Raw genomic sequence first — 25,865 nt, forward strand, 5'->3', positions numbered from 1 at the left:
ATGAAATGTCGTCAGATAACTAAAGTGGGTCATTTGTATTGTTTTTATTGAGCTTGGAAATTGCTTCTAACGCAGTCGTGACCTCATATACCATTTTCAAGTCACAGTCTGTCCCATCATGTTCCACCTTTCCTCCATTGTGGAAGAAGAGCCAGGAAGCAAAGGATGTAATTGGACTCTGGGGAACAGCATCACATCTGAGTGCAAAGAGAATGTATGCATGCTGTGTTTGTGTACCACATGTGCAGGCTGAAGGTGTCCAAATTGAGCTGAATGGAGATTATGTATGAAGCCCTCCATATAATTACCTCCTTCTGCTGCCTGGTTGAGCTTTTCCATTAATGTCCTTGTTAACACCTTTCATGTTGATGTGAAATTTTCAGCAGATGAGTGTGACTTTGTTGTTGGAAAGCTGAGCTCTTATGTTGTACAGTTATTTCATATATTTATTGTTTATATATTATTTGTCCCCGTTTTAATTTAAAACTGTTATTGTTTTTCTTAAACTGTGTTTCCTCTGTTTTTATTGATAACTATTTTTACTCAGTTTTTCATTTTATTGCCCATATTGTGTTACTTCTGCTGGCCTTTTTCCACATTGTTGGAAAGTAACCAAATATACTTCCATTCCACACCTTCATCATCTACAAGATGTTCTAAAATGTATTTATTTTAATGTGTTTAATTTTATTACCATTTATCTTTTCTGTAAAATCTTTACATAGTCAAATTACTTTTCCATTTCTAAAGAGAAGCCCATGAACATATCTCTAGTTTTATTCAAGTATAACTGGTTTTGATTACATGAGCCCTTATTTACCTTTTTTGTCCCTGTTTTCTGATGTTCCTTACAGCCTTTTTTTTTCCTTTTTCCTCTCATATGGCCATAAAGAGATTTATTTAAGGAAATGCATCTTTTAGACAGTTTCTTCCATGGTATTCAACAGTCAATGGGCATCTCCACACCCACAATGGAAAGGGAACTCAAGATATTGGGACTGAACAGCTGTGCAGCCATAAGAAAATCACTAATCAGAATGACTGGCACATCAGGGTAAGAAGAGAGGCAGATGAAGTGATGCTTGTACAAGCCTGTGGGGGCAGTGCTATAATCTGGGCTCGAATTGAGCGTTTTGAAAAGTCACTGTTGCTTAAATTGCCTTTATTCAATTTAAATCTTTAATTAAGTGGCAGTCAAATAAAACACAATTCATGTTCTGTACTTAAAGTCGATTGGTTTTTTCTGGTTGGATACTGTAGATTAGGCCATGTTGACAAGAGGTAATCATCAGCTTAGGTAAAAGCATCACATCACTTCAAACATCAGGGTTGTCTTGTTTTTTTTTGTCCATAGCAACAGTCACATGGCAACCAGTCTGACTGCCAATTAAATTCAAAGTGCTCCATTCCCATCATATGCCCTTCGTCAGCAGCTCCATCACTTACAGCCTTTCTCTCCTCCGCATTCAGTTGGATGTGCTTGTCTGTATCTTCTTGTGTCTGCATGTGAGTCAGCTGCATCCTCAGCTCCTGGCACATTATTTTCAATCTCCACAAAGGAAGGAGCATCACTGACACTGTGAGTTCAACAGATGAACTTGTGTTTTCCGATATTCACTACTTTTTTCTCATCTTAAATTATTTTTTTCTTTATTTAGGCATTTGTATACACTCAGCAATGACTACAAGAATGATCATATTAGAGATGATCTTCCGTTTTCTTTCTTTAACCAACAGATATTTGTTGTTTGTTTTATTAAGCAGGACTCCAAGGTAGGAAGATAGGAGAAGGAGGTCAGCATGGGTTCCAGCTCCTCCTCTTATGCCCCCAGAACCATTTACCTCGATGTGGACGGGAAGGTGCAAAAGGTGCGTCTTTTGGAGTCTTTTTCCATTGTTTATATTGTTAAAATTACAACTGACCCTAATCACTTAATTCCAGATATTAACGTGAGATGTGCAAGATAAGCTGGCTTGACCACAAGGTTGAATGCAAATTTAAATATTATGATAGCGATTATAAATATGTTAAGGTAAGGACATGATGTATTACAGATTTAACTTAAATGTCACTTTAATTCTAAGAATTTGACCAGAGAGTTTGTGAAATAGATTATATAACTTATTGAAAAAACTGCATACACGTACAGTATATGGCAAACACTGTATTGATTATATGTTGATTATGTTAATTTGTTTGTGTTTACATGAAAAATGCAATAAATTATACATTAAATTGCTGTTAAAGTTCTCTTTATGAATAGTAGCTGGGTTGTATCAAACATATTTATCATTGTTTTAAGGATTTAATTTAAGATTTAATGATTTTTGCTTGTTTAAGGTATGAATGAGAATTTGTAAATCTAATTACTCTTAATATTATTTCTGAATTAGCCTTGAAAATCCATGAAAATTAAATACCTTAATAATTAATTTTCTTAACTTTCACAGCAGCTATTCCCAGTAGATTCATGTCACCTGGGTAGGAGCTAAAATTAGACTACGATGTGGACCAGTTAGCCTCACAGGTGTCACAAATACACTTGTTGTTAATTTGCTTATGCACTACCATTAATCTCTATCAGTAGTTTTATATATAAAATTGTGGGAAGCAAAATAAAGTTAGTTGCAGATTTTCTATTAATCACCATAACAAAACAGCTTGTTAGGACTACCAACATAAACAGCTGCAACAGATTAAGTTTCATGTCTCAGTGTTTCAACATAGTCCGATATAGATAAGCAAAGCACTTGCTGTTCTGGTAATGCAGAATGCTTCAAGTGGAGAGCTGGCAAAAACACATGTTGTTCAAAAGCCTTGAGGACATGACCTGAGGCCGATTGTCTGCTACAATTTGTCTGCTCCTTCAAGATTAAAGTTTGTGCTCGAGGTTCATGCTCCTATTCGTGGCTCAATTCCCCAGACAGTCTTTGCACACTCTTGTAAACTGTGCTGATTGGTTTGCAGATGACATCCTTAGGAGCTCCATGAAATCTTGAGCTCCAGCTGTCATCCGTTTTCAAATTGTTCCCATAATGTAATGGTGTCTCTGACTCAGCCCTATTCAACCATGAAATGATTGGACCACTTTTCTACATTCCCATGTGTCTTGGATGTCTAAAAAACATATGAAATTGGATAACCCTCCTCACCTGTCAGAACACAGTGGGTCTTATATGTCAAATAAAGCTGCTGTTTGTGTGCAGGTGTACCTTTGAAAATGATGCAGCTGGTTGTTTACATACGTCACAGAACGGTTTTTCATAAAACATTGAAATCAAGAATACTTGTATTTGAATGTGGACTAGTTATTGTATATTAATCTGCAGATTTATAGATGTATATGAAGAGACCCAAGCTTGTATCAGGCTTTTTAAAAAGCAGATAAAAGACCCGTGTTTACATTACAGGTGGTGTTCAGCCGGCACTGCAGTCCATGTGACATCAAAGAGCTTCTATGTTCGTCCTCTAACATTCCCAGGTTTGTTGTTCGGTTTGGCTTCATATTTACACTTACATTTTCCCTGATATAAGTAACTGTAACATAAATAAGTACAAATATATGGAACAGTAATAATGAAGGTAAAGCACGTTAAGCTGCTGACACATAAATACTTGTGTGCAGCGATCAAAGAGCACACTACATTAGTCATGCGAATCAAAGCAAACATTGATAAACGATTTTTTTTGGTGCTTTCATAAGTCTTTTTTGCTTTTACTGAGGAAACAAATGTGCATAGAATTGTCTTTTTGGTGGGTTTGTCTCTTTTTTCCTTTTTCTGTGCAAGTCAAAGTATCTACTGGCTACTTTGTAATATGTAATATGATACAGAAAACTTGCACAGATGCAGCTTTCACAGAAAGTGAAAACATAAATGCTTTTCATTAACTTTAATAATATTTCTATTTCATTCTTACAGTAATTGAAACAGTGTCTTAGACTTGGCAAAAAATAATAAAAAATTTGAAAAAAAAATAAAATCCAAATAGCCAGTTTAACAGGCGTTTTGGCATTGAACATATCTAACATGTAAATACACACACACACACACACACACACACACACACACACACACACACACACACACACACACACACACACACACACACACACACACACACACACAAAGCTTTATAAGTGAGCCAGGTAGTCAAATAGACAGCAAGTTTTCCAAACTGGGTTAAAACACCCACATACTGTAGTTTGAGGTTGAATCTCTCCTGTATGCTCCGAAGTTAATCTTTTTGCATCTTTTTCATTGAAACAGATTAAGTGTATGTGAATTACCTGAATACCCAATAAAACTACCTCTGATTTATTTATTTAGTCTCAGACAGCTAAACCCGTCAAAAACTAGGAGTGAAAAGCAGTCCAATTAGACAACATGCCCACTGCTCTAATAAAATCCTAATTTTATAATTGTAGTGTCTTCTGACAAAATCACTATTCATATAACCCATACGCAACGTCTGGGCATTAAGTAAATATACAATGACTCCGTCACACTATCCCTCAAACTTCTTAACCATGGTGTGGTTAAGTGCTTTTACCACCTTTTGTGATATATTTACAGGAACTAAATGTCCGGGGGGGATTTCTAAAATAGCTAACTCTCAAAAATATTTCTATGTTATTAAAGTGTAGATATTTATGTCATAAAGTTTTATATCTGTGTTGTGCATCTTAATTATAACATGTTTTCAGCCTAAATCTGCAAGCCCATGCTGCCAGTCACCTCATATTTGGTGTGTTTCAATCCTGCCACCTTTTATGTAACATGTAACCCAATATATGACGCACGATTATGAAGCACAGCTGCAGGGATGTCCAAAATGCATCAGCAGCTGTCAACACTAAATAGTGCATGAGATAATGAGTGAACAAGTGGACATGTTTTTAACACATGCAGCTGCAAGGAGTGAACTATCTGCTATTGATATCAGAAGGTTCTTCTTCTATATAGTATCTGAAACTCTGAGTGTGATACGTGGCTACATTTATTGTTACAAAGGTATAACAGAGCCTCTGAGAAGTCAGTCTCGATACATCTAGGTATGAAAGCTAGCTATTAGCTGATTTAAGGCAGAGAAACCAAATCATGCACTCTAAAAGGATGGGGTTCCATGAAAATTACAAAAAAAAAAAAAAAAAAGAAAGACCAGCTACATAACCACAACTTCAAAAACCTCATTGTCACTTATCCTCTATGCAGTGTTGGATCAGAGCCACTCATCTGTTATGCAAAATAATGCTATTATGGGGCAAAATGCTTCACTTTCAGCAGAGTATTTACAACTCACTCATCTCATTCTTTAACTGCAGGAACACTGCCATTACGATTGTGAATCCAGAAGGTTCCATGGTCTCCATTGATCCTACTATGCCCACCAACTCTGCAAAGTATAACAAAATTAAGATACTACATCATTTTAAAAACAGAATAAAGGAAAAGGTGATGTAGTCTTTTCTAAATTGTGAATGCATCTGATTTCCTCACAGCTTTTTATACAAAGTTGTCCCATTGTCTACCAGTCAGCCTGAAGGTAAACTCAGTTGAGTATCTTTGCATAATAATATGAGTGTAAATAGAAATCCTGGTTATAATGATTAATCAAGTTTATATTTATGTCTGCAGAGAAGGAAGACATGTTTCAAAGCATGCTGTCCCAGGTGGCAGAGCAGTTCAGCAGGTAACACCTTTATCTCACCTTGTGACTGAGGCCTTCCTCTTCTCACTTTGACACATACAGCTAACAACGGGACATTTCCATTACAACCTACAGTGCAACCCTTTAGAGGCGAGTCCAGATCTCCATTCTCATTATTAGGTTTTTTCTCACAGAGCATTTCACATCAATGAGTTGAAGAGTGAGGTCACCAACAGGCTGGCGATGCTGGAGAAGAGAGTGGAACGTGAGTGAAAGGACCTGAACGTAGTATTTTATCATATCTGTGTTATTAATACATCACCTGAAAGGAAGAACATTCTTTAAATAGTGATTGTTTTTCTTGTTTCAGTGGAGGGCTTGAAAGTTGTGGAAATTGAAAAGTGTAAAAACGATTTGCGGAAGCTACGAGATGAGATTACTTCGAGAGGTGGCGGCAGGTAAAATTAAGCTTCTTACTTAAAGTTTAGAATATACATAAATATACAAAGAATGAAAAAAAAACTTGTAAATAAAATTTCTTGAAATGCATCAATCCTGAGCTCAGGGTAAACTGTTCATGCAAATACAGCCTCTCAGACGATGGGAAGAAGGTCACTCCTAGACGAGACATCCCCAGTTACCCAAAGGTTTGTTACCTGTTATGTATCCTACCTTTAAAATATAAATGTTGCAACTTCTGAATGTCTGAAACCTATACTGATGTTGTGGTGAATTTATTTATCCACCCTATACAGTACACACTTTCTCAGGAGACGATTGAGGCTCTGAAGAAGCCAACGTTTGATGTCTGGCACTGGGAACATAACGAGGTTTGTTGATGCTCATCAACCATTTCCAACCATTTTTTGTGTATCATCTAAATAACTGACTTTTTTTTCTCTTTTTGCTGCAGATGCTAAGTTGTCTGGAGTACATGTACCATGACTTGGGGCTAGTGAGGGAGTTTAACATGAACCCCATCACACTGAAACGCTGGCTGGTAAAATTATAGCAATAAAGGACAAAAGAAACCACACACTGAGTCTTTCAGTGCGAACAGATCAATTTTGGACTAAAAGGGCAGTAGAGGGGCCAAGGGGAGTTCTGATATGGATAATAAGTAGTTTCAAAGGCTACAATGACTGGTTTAAGATTCTGCTGTCAGCACACTGAATGAATTATTCTCTCTTTTCTAGCTGGCCATTCAGGAGAACTACCGCAACAACCCTTTCCACAACTTTCGTCACTGCTTCTGTGTTAGTCAAATGATGTATGGCATGATCCACCTCTGCAACCTACAGGTATCTGTCAGTGTGTGTTCGTGCATTTCAAGGTTATCATTCAACTGAATTATCCTCACTTCATGCTTATACTATATATAAAAACCTCAGTCACAAAAAGTCTGATCAAATAAAGATATAATCATCTTTCTTTGAATTAGCAATTGATGGTTTCAAGACAAGACAAGTATCATCTTCTAAATAAAACCTTTCCTGTTGTTCAGGATAAGCTGGCACTCACAGACATGGGGATTTTAATGACAGCTGCAGTGTGTCATGACCTGGACCACCCCGGCTACAACAACACGTAAGACTCACTACTTTGTAATCATGCTAATAGATGGAGCGCTGCAGATGCCCACTGACCTCCCTCTGTGTTTTGACATTCTCTGCAAAACATTGTTGTAGTTGAACTGTGAAAGTAGTTCAGCTTGGAAAGAGTTCAGGTATGAAAACATGCTGATTGAGATAGTTGTGTTGTTTTTGGTGGGCGTTTTGGGCAGGTGAGAACCTCTCTTATCTGCAGAGCTTCGTGAAAATTTGCTATCCATCCATTCAACAATGTCCTCCCTGTATCAGGTACCAAATCAATGCTCGCACAGAGCTGGCGGTGCGCTACAACGACATCTCTCCACTGGAGAACCATCACTGTGCTGTGGCCTTCCAGATCCTTGCTCTTCCTGAGTGCAATATCTTTGCTAATGTGGATCCTGAAGCATTCAAACAGATCCGACAGGTCAGATATGCATGGAAAACTCACAGATATGTTCATGACAAACATACTGAGCTTTAACATCTCTCAGACACTTATCTAGATGGCGGTCTGGTGATTATGAGAAACTTCAATGGCAATTCTACCAGTTTTAAAAGACGGGATTTTTTTTAGCCTTTTTTTCTTTACAGGGAGGTTGCTTAATAGACAAAAAAAAAATCTGATCAATATTTAAGCCTTTGAAGAATTATCAGTGAGTCACTGTGACAGACGGTTGGTCAGATTTATAGTTTAAAGGTGGATTGTGTAGCTTTGCTCCTCAAAATGATCACTACAAGAGGGCAGAGCTTTACCAGCAAAGTTGTATTTTTCCATTAAAGATCAAAATAAAAATAAAATTATACTTTAGTATATTTATCTGCCAACACACCTGACAATAGCTGGTTGGATGTTTATTATATCTTTATCATATTATATATATGAGACATCAGTAACCTGACTGACTGCTTTTTCATCAGTATTTCTTAAAGTAACTCAATACTGACTTAAGGTTTTTGTTATTGCATATGACAAAAAGTTCCACAAAATGTTCCATAATGAAACTTTTAGGCTTCAAGCATGTCTGTGTCCATAAGCAAAATATTTCTGTTGGTCAATATTTTTATAAGTTGGCCCAATGAACTACTAAGCTTTTAAAGCAGTACTATTGAACGGTAGATTTTTGTACTTTGGTGCCCTCAAACAAAGACTAATTAGGCATCTATCTTGCATTCTGTCACTTCTCCTAACTTTTTCCTGCCAGTAAAAGCCCGTCCGAGGTTAACTCTTTACTTATCTCTTGTTCTGTTAAAGATGTTAAGATTCTGCTTAAAGATATTTTAAGCATCTAACTTCTTCCAATAATGTCACCTAGAGTTTATTTGCTGAATCAACCATGGTGCACACTCAAGTGTGTTGATACCCAGTTGCTGGTGTGTGAGGCAGGGCCATAAAGCAAAACACGGCTGTTTTGGAATAAAAAAGTTTTGAAGTGCAGTTTCTCGGTTGGGGTTGTTGCAGGGTGAGGACATCTCCAGGAACGTGCATAATGAATGTCAGGATGGCAAAATTAATCAGAAGCACATAGTTTTAAGATCAGACACTTGTGTAGTATTTGCTTTAATACTTAAGAATATAAATACTTCTTCTGTTTGATTCTAATGTTTGAGATTTCATCATCATTCACATGTAAAAACATAAAATAACATACAATGTAAGTGAGCAGCTGGCTGACTTGACATGGAATACTCATTGGATGATATTGGGAGTTGCATGCAACTTCCAGATAGAATTTGACTCCTGTTATATGTTTCCAGGCCATCATCACCCTCATTCTGGCCACTGACATGGCCAAACACGGGGAGATACTAGAATCCTTTAAGCAAAACGTGGACAACTTTGACTTTACCATTGCAGAGCATGTGGCATGCGTATGTACATATTTTTTCTTACAAAGTCACATTGCAACTTTATCTACTGCTTATTGTACTACTGTATATATTAGATTCCATCTATAACAAGACAGCCTTTATTGAATGAGTTAGCTGTAATCAGCAGCAACCAGATGGACTTTGTTAGTGTCATTTGGAAAGTAATGACAGAAATACAGTAGACCCTGTAAGGCAGACCTCTGTTTTTATGTAAAAATCAATGAGCCTCTTTGTCCTCAATTTTTGTGTTTGTACATGTTTATGTTTGCTTTTTTAGCTGAGGATGGTTTTGATCAAGTGCTGTGATATTTCCAATGAAGTGAGGCCAACTGAGGTAGCTGAGCCGTGGGTCGACTGTTTACTGGAAGAGTATTTCATGCAGGTGACTCCAACCAAAAACTTCATTTTTAACAGAATGATCTCGGCTTGAACTTTAGTGCATTGGACTTAATGGATATGCCTCCACTTCTCTGACTTTAAGAGTGACAGGGAGAAATCTGAGGGTCTCCCCGTGGCTCCCTTCATGGATAGAGATAAAGTCACCAAACCCACTGCTCAGATCGGATTCATCAAGTTTGTCCTCATCCCAATGTTTGAGACAGTCATGAGGGTAGGCTTCTGACTAAGTGTCTGTCACTACTGCTTTTTTTCTTTTTTCTTTTTTTCAAATGTACAATTACAATTCATAATCTGTTTTTATTTAGCTTTTCCCTCAAATTGAGGAGCTCATGGTTCAGCCTTTGAGGGACTCTCGTGACCACTATGAGGAGCTCAAGCAACTTGAAGATGCTATGACAGAGGTAGTATCTACAGTATTTCCACATATATCCATGTTTCCACACTTTATTTCATTTACCACTCCAATATTCTGGCTATCCAATGTATTTATCAGAGGGTGTCAATAGTCTGGTGCAAAGGAAATGATATTAATGTCTCACAAAGGAACTGTCATTTCAATACAAATTTCATATCTATACATTAAATATGCAGTTTTAGCCCAAAGCTGGCACATGAAAACATTTCTTCTTACTGTTACAGATACAGTATGTCCAAACAAATTAGTTTTGTTTAAATAGCCTCTAATCACCAATAACTCACTTTGTCCTCAGATCTTTGGGACAGCCAACAGAGTGCTGATGTCCTAGCCAGAAAAAACATGAATGTTGTTAGTGATTAGGTCAGAAAGAAGATCAGTTCAGACCTAATTCCCTAAAGAAATATTTTCTTTTAAGTTCCACTGTGGAAGACTAAACAGTCCTAACTATGGTTTGATTCATGTAGGATTACATGACAATTAGAACTAGTGTGTTTTTAGTAAATCAGAACAATCTGTTTCGAGTCCTGTTGTTACAGTAGCCCAGAGAAGAGAATAAAATTAGAGAAGAGCCTCCATAGTTTCTACTTCATCCTTTGAAGAGTTGGACAAGTTGGAGGTATTAATAAAATTAAATAAAATTAATAAAATCTACACACTCTTTAAGGTTAAAAATAAAAATATCAAGTGCAATGTTAAAATGAAACCTTTGAAAGACATACTAATCTTTTGATAAAATTTATAACCAGTCATACAACCAGTATTCATACATAATTAAGCAAAACTGTTACAGCTTCTTTTTCTGTGTACCAGCATCTTCTGTTACTTCCAGGTCACTATGGAGTGTGTTCCTAGGCCAGTTTGAGTCCAGTTTGATGTATACATAGGAGATAATTAAATATGAGCTTTATTCTTCGTGCATTAGTTCACCTTTGAAATACTTTGTTTAATATGATTTCATTTAGACCACTGTGTTTACTTGTATTTTAAAAGACTGATTTTAGTCAGACGAGCACAATAAAAAATGTCTAACATTTTTTTTTCTAACAGCAGTGATATTAGTAGCTAGTATATTTTGTGTCAGCAAAAATACAGATTTTTTTTTCATAAAACTCATGAGAAAATGCATTAAAAGCACATTCATAGAACATTTTAAAGCATTTATAAGATCACTTATAGTAAATATGGCTGTGCATGGACTTGAAAAATAACCATTAAAAAATTCTTTCTGACTGATATTGATAAAACTTACAAAATCCTTCAGTGAACATTTTCTAAAGCATCATGAAACATTATCATTTCTGATGAAGGTTTGTGTAATGCATTATATACTTATACTTAATTTGACACTTTAGTAACTAAGCAAGAGAAAGAGTGTGGAAAAGAATGGTTTAGTCTACACACAGACACAGAAATGAAAGTTGGCTTGTAATGTAACTCTGTATCAGGGCAAGGAAGGTTAATAATTAATTATCAAAATATAGGGGAGCAAGGGGTTCCATTCCTCTTGCAAGAAGAACTACAGTTTATAAACATGTAAAGAAATGCATGTTTATGTGCACAGCTTCATTAGGCTTTTATAAAGGAACTAATAAGAGGGTGAGGTCACACATATACACACACAAACACACACAAGGACATCGACGGACATCCACTTGCTAACATAAAGGTATCTTTTGTTCGATGAGGCACAGAAGAAAAAAACTATGTCATTAGACGGGAAGATGGCGTAAGCTCTGCAGTGAGTGCAGTTGTATCTGTGTAAGTAAAAGTAACTGGCTCTTTGGTTGTGCTCTAGTGTTTAGTGTGAGTGTTATGAGTTATCTATGTCTTTTTTCTCCTCTTTTATTTATTTATTTATCTTCTTACAGTGAAAGGTACTTTTGTTGTTTATAAACTGAAACAACATCTTATTTTTCTTTATTTCACCCATTCCATAGAAATCAGAGTAAGTTTTAACTTTTCTTAAAGGGGAAGCCAATTCTTATTCAAGTTGAAGCTCTGAGTCAGTTTCAAACTAGTAGTGTTTGTCAGTGTTGGATGGTCTGAACTCTCAGTGCATACTTGTTTTAACCTAGTTTTAGTTTCAGCTTTTGTCATTAAGACCCAGCTGTTTCTCTCCGCTCTTATTTCATTGCAGGGATCGTCTTTCATGATCAAATTCAGGAAAGGCATGAAAAAATGTGAGTGAGGCCCCAGTGAAGACATTCTGCACTGCATTCTGCAGATGACAGCTGGAGCAGGAAGGCAAAGTAAAAAAGAAATTTGGCAACATGGTGGCACATCTTGAACTTTAACTCAGAGTTTTGCTGTGGTTGTTACAAGGAACAACCTGCTGACCTTTCCATATATTCATGGTATTTATGTTGTGCTCTCTTTACAATTTTCATTCCAAGTGTAAGAGTATGAAAGAAAAACTTGTGTTGTAATTGACTCCATGGATTTGATAAGTGTGCCAAGTTGGCCAAATGGATCAGGAAAATGTAAGACCATGCTTTTTACTCAGTTTGTCCAGCAGAAAAACAGAATGCAATGAAGTGAGATTCACTTAACTTAGCAATAAAGTGTTGTTATTGTGGTATATCACTAGTGTTTTCCAAAGAAAAATGCATCTTCCCATCTTTATTTTGTTCACACTACTTTGATAAAATATTTGTTAAAACCTTTTAATAAAATGTTTCAGCTGGAGCCAGGATTATTTTAACATATCATTACTGATAACTAATATATAATAAGTTAGTAGAGAAACTGGAACACAAGATGGTGTGACAGTTACTGAAATCTTTTAGATTTAGTCTTTTAGATGTGTAACATAAAAAAGAAAAGAAAAAGATATTTTGGGCCTAACTTCTGTGCTCCATACAAACATAAAGAAAAAGGAAGAAAAAAAATCCTCTAAAAGTCACAAATATTAGAAATTGTACAGCGTAGCCGGCAGGATAAAATGTAATGCTGTCCATATATGTTGTTGTGGCATACAGGGCTGTTCCCTTAAAGGTGGCAGATGTACCTCATAGCTTTAAAATCCCTGAGAACAAACACATCACAGCTGGTAATGACAAAGAATGTAATTGTCTTGCTTTTGCAGGTGAAATAATATTTAAAAAATGTCTAAACACACACCCTCAGTGTAAAAATGTTCTAATGTGTTGCTGTTGTTTTTCACATCAGTTGAGGCTGTTTTACAATGCTGTCCACACATTTCTGCTTTTCCCACCACCGCTTCTTGATTGGTTGACTTTTGATTCTTCCCTGCCACGTTTTACATAAAAAAACTAAAACACAGTCAACATATACTGTTTTGAGATATCACTAACTATTCAGAGCACCACCCAAAAGTACAGAGACCGACTACACACCCCTCTGTCTTTCAGCAGCTTCCCTTCCAGCCATCAGATGTTGGTGGTTTACCACCAGGTACTCCGCAGCGCTTTTATGACTGCTTTTTTTGGCAACATGCTGTAAATTACTCTATCATTACCTTACCTGAAGGCCTCATATAAACCCATACCGAATACCACCTGTATAGCTTTTATGAAATCACATGACTACTACAAAGTAATGACCAGTATGAATCCCCAAAGGCAATATTTGTAAACTGCACCTTTTCCTGAAGTTTTGTTTGTACAAAATAATGTAGTGTAATTAATAAATTACACTTGAAACTCTTCCAGTTTGTAATTTGACTTGTTTTTTGTAGATTCTGATAATTTGTGCAGATTCTTCAGCAGTCCTGCTATGATGCTGCTACAGGACAAAGAAAACCAGCTCCAGAAACTACAGAAAAAACTAATCAAGAAAGCTGGTTCCGTGATGGGGATAATTCTGGAGCCGCTGGAGCTGATTGTCCTGAAAAAAATGCTGCACAAGCTGCTGAATAATGGATAATTCTTCACATCCTTTACACCAGGGCTACTCAATTTGGTCCTACGAGGGCCGCAATCCAGCAGGTTTTCCATGTATTCCTGTACCAACACACCTGAGTCAAATTAATGAGTTATTGTGTAGAACCTGACTGGCTGTTAGAGCCACCTAATTTGACTCAGGTGTGTTGGTGCAGGGATACATGGAAAACCTGCTGCATTGCGGCCCTCGTAGGACCGAACTGAGTAGCCCTGCTTTACACCAAAGGTTCCAAACGTTTTGAGCCGGGACCCCCAAGACAATATACATTGATGTGAAATGAATGCATTCATTTCACAAGTTTTATTAAAATGTTCATTTGGACAGCCCTAATAAAAATGTATTTGATAAATGCAGGATATATATCTATATATATATATATATATATATATATAGATATATATATATATATATATTTTTTTTTTTTTTTTTTTAACAATGATATGGCAACCCTCTTAAATTATCTTGGGACGCCCAGTTTGGAAAACACTGCTCTACTACAACAACACTGTAATTAATGAGTGTTTTTCATTTAATTTCATTTCATTGTGATGTTCAACAAGGTAACAAGAAAAAAAGAAAAAACAACCACATGCAGTTGTTGAGATGACAGAGTGAGTAAACATCATCATTTCAGTTAGCGTGCATTGAATGAAAGTAATTACCTAATACCTTTTCCACATAGCGTGACAGAATGTATTGACATCTAACCTTCAGGAATGCCCAGATTCACCATTGTGTTGTCTTATCACAGTCGGATAGTGCTCTGCACTCTGCTGCATGTCCACTGATTAAAGCACTTGTGCCTCAAATAAAAAGAGATCCTCAGTGACAAGTTAAGACAACATGCTGAATTTTTGTCATATTTTAGTCAGTCTTGTCATATCTCTTGTTTATAAGAGCAAATGCAGAGCTTTTGCATCTACATTTTTACTTTCATCTCAACAATATGTGACTGACAACACAGTTAAAAATAGAGATTTCCTTTTAAGTGTCTCCAGTGCACAAAGTTTACTCATCTCAGTTTTAACATCAGAGCCCAGCCTGTAACATGCCATTACACTGTTAGATGTTATGAGCTCAACACTAATTAAAGTAACTAATATCTAAAATGCTATAGTGATTCTTTTTCCTTTAGGCTGAATCATAATAAACTATCCATTAAACTACTACACATACTTCAGTAAGCCTGTTTTTGTATGTGAAAGTGAATACTGTTAAAAAAAAAAGCCTCGATGGAAGTAAAAGGAGCTAGGAGGATTTTTCACAGGGTTAGGGGGATATCAGATTTTGCTCCATGCAAAGGAAGGTGTGGTACTTTTGCATTTGCATGATATTTGATCAGGTTTTTGGTACATGATCCACAAATAGTGAAACTTTTATTTTCCCTTTAGTGTCATGGTTTGTTTTGATTGAGTTCTTATGGATTTCTTTTTGCTTTTTTTCCTTTTGTTACTGGTCTTGTCTAATGTCTCCAGTGTTCCCTGCTTTATTTTGTTATTTGGCAATTTTATACTAAATGGTACTGTATCTGTTGTATCTTGGGGTGACAAGAAGTGCACAAATACTACACCAAGTGACTTTGTTTTGATTATCTGTTATTTTGTCTTTATTTTTTCTGATTTTCCTGAGAAATCTGGGTGGTTTCCATTCAGCCTTATTTGGAATCACAAGCAGAAATGTCACAACTTTCAGGGACCACAGATCTACACTGGTGGTCTAGCAAATCCTGATCTCTGAGCCAGGAGAAAGTTTAAAAAAGAAACAGGATAATTTGATCCAACTAAAGCCCTTTTATCTGGATCCATCACACTTTATCAGATTAAAGAGCATGTGAGAATGACATATACACACGAATGTAGATTGAAACTGATAAAATATACATTTCACAAGACCACATGGGGCAGAATGATACTGCATCTGTCATGATGGCAGTGTTAATGCCTTGCTTGAAAATAAAGGCTTTATCTTCAAAGTACACTGTGGAGCCTTGACTAAAAGTCTCCTTTAGCTTGATGTGTTTGGCAAAATACCCATTAAGAGAGAAAGAGTTACAGGTGTAGAGAAGTAAGTAAGTAAAACTTTCAAGATATAAAATCGCAAAGTGCCTTACAAGAGCCAACGATGCATACAAACAAGATTAATTAATAAAGAGCAGATTTAAAAAGATAGGTTTTTAACTGGCTTTTAAAAACAACCACAGAGTCCACCAATCTTAAGTCCAAAGGAAGAGAGTTCCTGAGTCCAAGAGCCACTGAACAGATGTTTTGTTTTGTCCTACTTGTAATTTCCCAAGTAAATTCTCCATGGAAAAGTCCTCTCTGCATATCCACTTTTCCAGGGGTTAAGGTGAAGGCATATTGTTTGTTTGTGTTTGAGTGGGGGTTTGCGCTGTCAGTTGTCTAAAATTGAAGACTTGCAGCAGGAAGATGTGGATAATCTGTGGCCCACTTTCACAGGAAACTTAAATACAAAACATATGCCACAAAAACAGATCCTCAGCGCCTTACTTCAGGCAGTTTGTTTCATTATCTCAATTCTAAGTTATATCTTGTTACACAACAGATTAGACAGTGGCATCAGTCAGAGGAATGACTCAGCCATTCAAGCTTTTCTCTGGTGGCCAGACAACAGCACAGCTCAGACCTGTTTCATGTGGGCAAACACATCGCCCAGACAAAGCCATGCTTGCGGGAGGGGCAGCTAAATCATCACAGATGTCCCATTCCTCTGACTTCCACATTGACCAGAATGCCAAGCTCCTTGTTTGACCACTAGACTGTGAGGACACAAGTTAGATTTACCGAAGACAGTAACATCCCTGCTGATAATGGCTAGACGTCAAAGGTTACAAGAGAAAGTTAACAGTGAATACCGGTCCTGCATTTTTGTGTCAGCACTTTAGGACTCTGTGGCAGAGCAAACAAAGAGCAGTGTCAGGTGGTATAAATCTGGACCACAAAATGAAGTTGTCTTTTTTTTTTCCTGTTATAAAGATTCTGCACATAAAAGTTTCTTTAATCTAGCTTTGTGCTCGCTTCTACTTCAGCATGCATCTCCCAATGTTTATGGTTTGGTAAGAGGAACAACTAAGTCTAAAAACTGACATTACTTTAACAGCTATGTTTCTTTTACAAGCAAGGTAGACCTCACACATTCAGCAATGGGCTTCTGAGACACCTGCGCTACACCCTGGTCTACAAACTGGTCTACAAACTGGTCTTAAATATCATGTTTCCATAAAGTGCTGTCAGCTGGATACTTTCAGTAGTTACAGACGTTTTCTTTAAGCATTTTTTTTTTTATATTTGCATTTTTTTAAATCCATCCATACAATATATAATTTTTTCTCATTTTCTGTGTGGCTTTTTCTAAATCATGGTTGTGGGGAAGCTGGAGCCTATCCCAGCATGTAGCAGGTGAGAGGCAAAACAGAGCATTTATCTCATTTCATATTTTTTCATCTTATACTTTCCATGAAAGGCAAAGGTGCAAATCAGTTGAGAAACCAGTAGGCATTTTTCTTTTACTTAAATCTTGCCATCATAGTCCTTGTGGTTATTTCTCCATAGTTTACCGTTAATATTAACATTTGTTTAAAGTGGAGCTTTTCTTTCATATTTAAATTGTTGTGATTCATAAGTTTAATAAAAAGTTGACACAGAGTCACCACAGCTTTTAAGTTTTCCTTATTTTACAAATGACAGTCTCATAAACGGACATTTTACTGGTTTGTTGTTCTTCTTGAAAGAAGCAAAATATTAAAAAAAATTATAGATTTTCCAGTCAAACAGAGCATTAGAAACACAAGCATGTCTGTGTAGACTGAAAAATACAGATGGATAAATGAGGCGCTAATATCAAGTATGGTCTATCATACAAAAATGGGGATAATTTAATTCATTTCTGTCCAGACTGACCAGGATTTATATGTTCACTGTAATTCTTTTGTTGTGGCCAAAGAGACGTAGTGAGTCCAACTGAACATTGGAGAATTAATCCCAATACATGAAAGATGTCTGACAGTTTACTGAGGCAGAGGCCTGCCCCAGTTTGTTTACAGCATGATAATCTGGAGCAGGCATCTTGATTGTGTGCTGGCAGAACATCAGCAACCGTGGCGTGACTGCTGGGCTACATGGTAATTACACCGGCCTCTTATCAGCATGAAGAGCTGGCCTGTTACTGCAAAGCAGACCTAATGACAGGAACATATGGAGTGTGGTCACCAAAAAAAGAATTATCTAAAAAAAATAAATAAATAAATTAATAAAAAAAAGGGGGGGGGACCAGTAGAAAATACCTTAATCTTGTTTCTCAGTAATCTCTGTCAGGGTAATAACATGGGGCTGAAGTGGAATTGGGTTAAGTTCGGTTTAAGTGATGCTAATCACTATTAAAGAGATGATTTTCTGAGTTTTTCATTTTGATAATAGCAATGGGAACTGCTCTTTGACATTGCTCCAGAAGATATTCCTGCTCTTGAAAAGCTTGTATCACAGGATGGAAATGATGGTGTTGGCAAACAGTTCTGTTTGACTGACCACAAGAACAAAACACAGAAGGGGGACTTTAAGTAAATTTGCAACATTAGCATTATTTTTTGCACTTAAAGCTACCAAACAAACACTAGTTTGACACTGACCCTCCACTAAGCTCTTTTCTGGTGTCTATTAGCCCATACCAAATACTCCAGTGTATTATAATAAACTGTTGTTTTGAGGAGAGTGGGTAGATTATTAACCTTTCTTTTTATTTTACACAAACACTTTCTGAATAATCAGATTCTCATAATTTTCTTGCACTTTATCATTTTATGTTTATGTATGTACACTTTTTTATGTTTGTTTGGTTTTTGCCCATATTGTTTCAAGTGGCCGCACATCTCAACTCCTCAAAGTAATGTAAGGCAAGGCAGTTTATTTTTATTTATTTTATTTTATTTATTAATGTAGCTCAGTTTAATTATTTAATTCGCATTGTTAAATGTAAATTTCAATCTTCTTTATTTAACCTTTCTGCCCTTTGTCACCACAGTTTGGATGGGCCATTTCTAACAACAAACATTTTCATACTTATCTCAGTTGTTTCCCTGTGCAGTCAACCATGGTCCTCCTAAATTACCACAGCCTGATCTCACAGATAAACGTGAAATAACCACAAAGTCTCACCACTTATTTACATGTTTTACCTGTACCTGTACCTGTTTTATCTGTACCACAGAACTTAGGGCAATGTTAAGTCAACGGTGGGGCTTTGTTGTGGTGTCTGCACAAATTTTCTGGTTCCAGTGTCGTGCCAAGGCAATCATCCCACACAGAAATTGTATCTCCCGAAGTGGGAACGTGCACTCTTTCTGCTCTGCTTGATTTTCATTACTATGTATTTTACAGTGTTAACAGAAAAATAACAAGTCCAAGTTGCTTAAGTCAGAGGTCCCTATTCTGCAGGTCTTAGATGTCTCCCTGCTGCAACACACCTGATTCAAGTTAATGACTCATTAGCAGACTTGTGCAGAGCTTGTCAGAGCCGTTTAATTGAATCAGGTGTGTTGCAGCAGGGAGACATTGTTAGAGAAAACTCTGCGGTTTTCCTTCCACGCATGTTCATTGATTTGGTCAGTGAGAACAAACAACTTCTCTCAAAGTCAAGATATTTATTTTTACAATTAATTGGAAATGTTACAGAATTCTGGGTTCTGAGACTATCTCACCCTCTCTGGTTACAGAGGAAGGAGTTCTGCTGCTGATAGCCAAAATCAGAACCCCGATGCTTTCCCTGAACCCAGTAATTAAACCTTGTCTAAACTAAGTTTTGTCAGAGTTTTTCTGCATCTTCTGCTGTCAGCCTTATCAGTCTGTTTCAGCTCCCTCTGAGGTTCCTGTTTCTGCAAAAACAAAAGTACGGCCAAAAGCATCCACATATCGCAGGCAAGACATTTCCCCTAATACCAGTTTGACTCTTTAAATGTCAGCTTCTCTTTATTTTCACTTAGAAATTGAAAGCAACGCATGTTAATCCAAGATTACACAATGTACTTGTTAGGTGTGTGTGTGTGTTGCAAATCTGCAATTAAATATTTTCATTCATGTCATGCACAAGTTATCTATTCAAAGACAAATTTAAATAATATCTAACAACATCTAAAACCTGCAGGATGGTGGGCCTTGAGTATCAGGGTTGGGGATCTTCTGATGTGGTTTTCAGGGAGAAGATTACTTTCTGCCTTCCCCATTTGCACTTCATGCAAAAGTAACAAAGGGACGTAACATAATCTGCAAACAACCTATTTTCCAGAACATCCACAGCTAGTAAGTGTGTGTTGATATTGGGTGCTGCTTCATGGCTTATACTGCTTTCCAATAAATGACTGTCTTTAAGATTTATGCAGCATAGGTTATAGACTTATTTTTTGTTTTGGTTCTTCAAGTTGTCCGAAATTCATGTGTGAAAACAGCTTTATGCAAGAAAGTAGCTTCAGGAGTAGCATAACAAATCAAACTGTGGAAAATGAATTAGTTTCTGAAAACATGTGGAAGTGCATAACGCATTTAGGGAGATGCAATCAGCCATTGCGTGATATGGACCTTACCTTTAAATTGGATTAATCAAGTCTCCAGAAAAACACTCTTTCTGGTAGAGCAACTGTCACAATTTTATGCATTAAGTCAAATATCAAAGAGAACAAGTTTAATGACTGAAATTTGATGTATGTAAAGTTTTTATACCAAACATTATGATCTTGAGAGCAACAATGGATTTGGCTATCAGAAGGCATGTGCTGATACTTCATGTGATCTTATGCTTCAGGTCGGGTATCATTACAATGCTGCAAAAAGTTCAACATGCTGGAAACCTACATAAAAAGCAATAAAACTGCTGAGGAGACTGGGAGTAGTGATTCACCTTTAAATGACTCCCAGCAACCCTATAAAAAGCTCCCCGCTGTGAATTAGAAGTAATTTCTACTTCAACCCCAGCAGGCCGAGAGTTTGATTAATAAAATATTGAGGAGAGCCACCTTGTATCCACAACAGATGTTCTGTGTCATGTGATTCCTTACAACCAAGACTTTAATCAACACCATCTGAAGTAGGGAGAGAAGCTGGAGATCGAGCATCATCCACAGTAAAACTTTTTAAATTTTTCCAACCAAAACTGCTTTAGGTACAGGACAATAAATTCTCTTGATGTACACTTTAATCCATCTGCTTTTTCTTTGGCTAGTTTGAAGATTGGTGAAGTCACCCTGTTTGTTACAGCGTGACAGAATCTTTAATAACTCAGCTCTTCATTCAAGTCATTCAAAGCGAGATTTGGATACTTAAATGAGTATGAAATGTGGTTGTGGTCATGTTTGCATACAAGGGTGTTAAAGTTTGCCAGATGTGTGTACATAAGCTAGCAGTGAGGCATTTTTTCTTCATCCCAATTACCATGAGTGCACACACAAGAGGCTCAAAGTATTTGTATTTGAATATTACAGAAACAAAGCGAGAGGCAGCTCCACCTGAGCTAGCAGCTTTGCCCAGCCACAATGGGGAATGATAAATGATACTTACCTACGCCTGTGTTTAAAGTGGGATTGCCTTTCATCTTCTGCTGGGACCTTGCCAGGAAAGATTCTTACTGTGGGGTTTAATGCTCCAAGAAATAAGCCCAAACATGTTTATTTATTTTTACTATTCAAAGAGAACCATTTTTTCCCCTCCTGTTTCTGTAATCCCTCTCTCTGTCATTAACTTTATGGGAATTTCCATGGAGTTTCTCCTAACGAGTGATTGTGTGGGATGGGGAACCATATGCAAGGGTGTGATGTGTTCAGTGGAAAGAGTTTTTTGGGTTTTTTTTTTTTTCCAACATGTTTTTCTTTGAAGTTTGCAAATGACAACACAGGAACATCTGGATACCATTTCTCATGAGTAACAGTAAAAGATGTGGGAAATTTAAACGAGCATTTGTGTACATCAAATTATGTGATGTTGCCTGTTATCAGTTTCAGTGAACTTCAACTATTTTTACCAACTCTACGGGAGTTTCAGTCAAACCCCATTTCCAGAAAGGTTGCCAGTTCACAATTATTTTAAAGAACACAAAAGTATGAATCTATAATTTGATCATCCCTTTAAACCTTTATCTTTGATCATCTGGCAACTGAGGATTTTAATTGTTGCCGCTTTGCAGGAACAATCTGTGCCCATTGCTGACATCAGTATTTCAGCATATATCTGTGTGTATTTCCTGTAGTCTGATTCTCTCTTTCATAATCTGCCATGTATTTTCCAAGGAAGACAGATCTGGGCTGCAGGCAGGGCTGTCAAACATGTACACACACTGTGTCTGTGGAGTCACAGTGTTGTAAGTAGAACAAGGTCAGGCATTGTCCTGCTGAAATAACCACAGATCTCCAAGAAAAAGTGGTCGCCTTGATGGAAGCATGTCTCTCCAAAATACAGCACTACATCAACTTTACTTCTCAGACATATGTATGTAGGTGACCCATGCTACAGATACTGATTCACCTCCCTGTCATCACACACGCTGACTTTTCCGCCTTTAGCCGATAACAGCCATGATTGTCTTTCTCATCATTATAATTTAAAATGTAACATCAATTTACCACCAAAAGCAACTCAAAACGTGGACTCAACTGACTGCAGAACATGTGTCATCTGGCTGGCTGTCTGTCCATCTGAGATGAGTTTTAGCTCATGGAACTTGGCTATATTCAAAGATGGTTTTGTGTTGTTTTAGGTTGTATTTTTGGTAGCAGTGACAAACTATGTTAAGTGAAAATGGTCTTCTGATGGTTTGATCATTAAGACATTAACTGTCTCTGATCAGTGCTGCCTTAAGGACTCAAAAGTCACAGGCATCCAGCAGTGGTTTCTATCCTTGGCCAATCTGGAAGTCTATTACAAAGTAATGTACAGGCATTTTCAATGTGAACTTAAATACAGCACAGAGAAAAATAAAGGTTATACGTGATCATTTATTTACTTAGACAAAATATCTAATATTGTTATATCTATGAATGACAAAAGTATTAGAACCCATGTGATAAGCAGTCAGTTTGAAGGAGAAATGAATTGTTTTCAATCAGTGGGAGGACCATTAGGTGTCAGTGTGCACTGTAGATTTGGCAAGTGTTTATGGGGGTGTAGCATGGCCTCGAACAAGACAGATTACAGTGGTGCTCTAATAAGGAGTTGTAAATGCTCATTAGACTGGAAAAGAAAATTAATAAAACTCTCCATAAAATGTTTGGACCCTTTAAAAATGGCAGATTTTCTCTAAGTGGAGGAAAGATAAGGTGACTGTTTTCCCTTCCCAGTAGAGAACAGTCAACGATGATCAGTTATGTGTAATATTCTACAAGATCACAGGAGAAGCCAGGGTAACATCTGAGCAACTCTCTCACATTCATCAATGTGAGAAAGGCCAGAGCAGGGGCATCTCCCTCCATCATGCAGAATCTTCTATTAACACTTCCTCTCCTAACACCCAAACATGCCTAAGGGCTGTTATACACTAAACCAGGGCTACTCAACTACATTTTCCCACTGGCCAAATTGTTGGAAGGCTTTGGCCAGTGGGCTGCACATTCCCCTCCACTGTTACACTTATATTGGATGTAAGTAAACATAACCAGTTTATGGTTTAAAAACTCTTTATAACTATAGAATAGAATAGAAATACTTTATTAATCCCTTCAGAGAGCCCTCAGGGAAAGTTGGGTTTTATCAATGTTTTCTAATAGTCATGCTCTCCAAGACAAATCAAAAACACACACAGGTCATTTTTTTTTTTTTTTTTTTTTTTTTTGTTGTTTAAGTGCGAAAAGAACTTTGCTGGTAGTTTTAAGGTAGTATTTTGACTTTTTTTTTTTTTTTTTTTTTTTTTTTGTGAGGCATCTGAGCCTTTGTTGTCAAAATTGGCCTCTGCACATTATATTCTTTATTCATAAAGCAGATGCTGGGATTGCCCTCAGCGTTCTTGATGTGTGCATTATGCACACATGAATACTGACAGGGACATATGCCTCCGTCCTACATTTACAATTATTCATCTAATTATCAGTAAAAACAAATTACACTTATTGATGTTATTCTCCATCTTATCTTTTAAATATTTTTCCTTTTTTAACTCACAATTGCTTTTTTATTCCAAATATTGAATAGTTTAATGACACCTGGTCTAAGTAATGATCCCTGCAGGTACTCTGTCCTGGCTGAATCTAGGCCTGTGGAATTGAAGGGATCTCAGGGACGTTGCTATTACTCCAAGCTGAATGCATGCAGTTATTTATAGTAGTACTTACTTATTTCATTACATATTTTGTAACCATATATATTACTGCACATTTGAACAAAACAGGAAGCCTTAGTTCTAACCCATAAAGGCTCAACCCATGAAAAAATGGTAAGAAAAGTCATTTTTTTAATATGTGGTCTTTATTTGGTCCTTTAACAAAATGTAACAAAAAATAACATTTTTGGGGTGAGATATACCATTTATTACCATATGATAGTTTTAAAATATTATAATGTGGTTTTCTGCTTCTGGTTATCTATTAGGGGACAGAAGCCAAGTATCAGATTGTGTTCAACAGGATTTTGAAAAGTTTAAACCATAAATTGAAGCAAAATGTCTCAAAAACTGTATGTGACAAATATGTTATGTCGGGCTCTTATGGGTTAAGATTGCAGAGAACTTCTGTTGTTTAAACATCAGCAAAATTAAGAATTCGTTCTTACCTATCCTGAAAGATTAGTTATATAAATGTTGGTATAGGAGGAATAGATACTTCAGTTTTTATCTGCATATCACTGCGAATCATTCTTCTCAGATAATTGCTTAGATCACAGTCTAGGCCCATTCTTACTTACCTAATTTATTTTTTTAACCGGCACATCACCGGCAAACTGGAAATTCTCCCAAAGCTACTGATGAATGTGAGAGAGCCATTAGTCAACTTCTTCTCCTTTAAATGTGAAGTTTTCTTAAGACACCAGTGTCTTTGGCCTTATGCCAACATTGTAAATGGCAGTTCTACATAGTGTCGCAAAATGGTGCACTTACAGTTTAGTCGATGCTATTAAATTATTAATTAAATTATTATTTATGAGTAGATGGGCAGCGGGCCCAAGTAAACTGATGAGCCAGTTCTGGCCTGTGGGCCACTGGTTGAATAGCCCTGCACTAAAGCAATGTTACAAACCAGCTCCGCTGGAAGGTGCCCCGCTGGGTTTCCTCACATCACTGCCTTGCTGCTTGTGCATTTATTTGCCACAGCAAACAACCAATCATAAGCCTCCTTTCCTCTAGTATCTTTTCAGCTCTATTCAACTTGACTCTACTCTTCTTAGAAGATTTTCTATAACTGTTTAATATCACCCCAGCCTGGGTGGGGTGATGTCATTTGTGAGCGACACAAACACGACAGTAACAGAGGCAAAGGTATACTTGCTGCTCACTCTATGGCTTTTTGTCAGACTCGCTGTAAAAGAAGAGAGCCAGAAAAGGCTGCAAGCAGCAAGACGACACACTTTGGAAAAGTGCAGGAAGGTTTGGAAAGGAATTTCTCTCACAACCCATCTTGTGACATTTCTCCCTGGCCATCATCTTTTTGGCTTGACCCAGCTCACTTGGTGGGACCCTGGCTGAGTAGGTTCTAAAAAAGTACCTGTTGCCAGGTGCTACTAGCTATTGAAAAAAACCCTAAATAAAACCCTGAGTATAGTCAAGTCAAGTAGGTACAAGTAGAAAAGGGCCAATGTGGAGCTCCCACACGGTTTCTTCATGTTCAGTTGGCTGGAAAAACGGTGATTATTGTCTGATAAGGTTGGCAGGATGCACATCAACAGATAGATGTTTGTCAATGGTACAGATGTGCCCCTTGGCTGGTTTTGTGTTTCATTTGTACAACCCATATTTACTTTAGATTGTATCTTTATAACTACTATAATACTGTCTTCATGAACTCAATAGCTAAAAGTTTTCATTTGTTTATTTATTTTTTATTTTACTTCTGTTG

General features: G+C 36.9%; 1 protein-coding gene across 3 annotated transcripts; it reads left to right on the top strand.

Annotated features, from left to right (window-relative positions):
* The first annotated feature begins 1,445 nt into the window (after positions 1-1,445).
* Positions 1,446-13,595, top strand: pde9al (phosphodiesterase 9A like). Of its 3 annotated transcripts, none has more exons than XM_041993896.1 (19): positions 1,446-1,579; positions 1,762-1,869; positions 3,412-3,482; positions 5,325-5,402; positions 5,502-5,545; positions 5,638-5,692; positions 5,845-5,915; positions 6,021-6,108; positions 6,240-6,297; positions 6,406-6,480; positions 6,564-6,650; positions 6,847-6,957; positions 7,155-7,237; positions 7,510-7,666; positions 8,998-9,111; positions 9,389-9,493; positions 9,593-9,721; positions 9,816-9,911; positions 12,066-13,595. In XM_041993896.1, exons 2-19 carry the CDS (start codon positions 1,801-1,803, stop codon positions 12,114-12,116), a joined length of 1,542 nt encoding a protein of 513 aa, XP_041849830.1. In that variant the 5' UTR covers positions 1,446-1,579; positions 1,762-1,800; the 3' UTR covers positions 12,117-13,595. The 3 variants fall into 3 exon arrangements, with proteins under 3 accessions (XP_041849830.1, XP_041849829.1, XP_041849831.1); XM_041993895.1 differs by having other exon boundaries at positions 1,765-1,869; XM_041993897.1 differs by having other exon boundaries at positions 1,765-1,869; positions 6,847-6,951.
* Positions 13,596-25,865: the final 12,270 nt, after the last annotated feature.

This window comes from Melanotaenia boesemani, chromosome 9 (assembly GCF_017639745.1).
Source record: "Melanotaenia boesemani isolate fMelBoe1 chromosome 9, fMelBoe1.pri, whole genome shotgun sequence".
Classification (NCBI taxonomy): Eukaryota; Metazoa; Chordata; class Actinopteri; order Atheriniformes; family Melanotaeniidae; genus Melanotaenia; species Melanotaenia boesemani.

Coding starts and splice junctions, on each gene's coding strand:
- pde9al (XM_041993896.1), top strand. CDS start 1,801: ATGGGTTCCAGCTCCTCCTCTTATGCCCCCAGAACCATTTACCTCGAT. Junction 5,403..5,501: donor ATGCCCACCAACTCTGCAAA/GTATAACAAAAT, acceptor ATTTCCTCACAG/CTTTTTATACAAAGTTGTCC. Junction 5,916..6,020: donor GCTGGAGAAGAGAGTGGAAC/GTGAGTGAAAGG, acceptor TTCTTGTTTCAG/TGGAGGGCTTGAAAGTTGTG.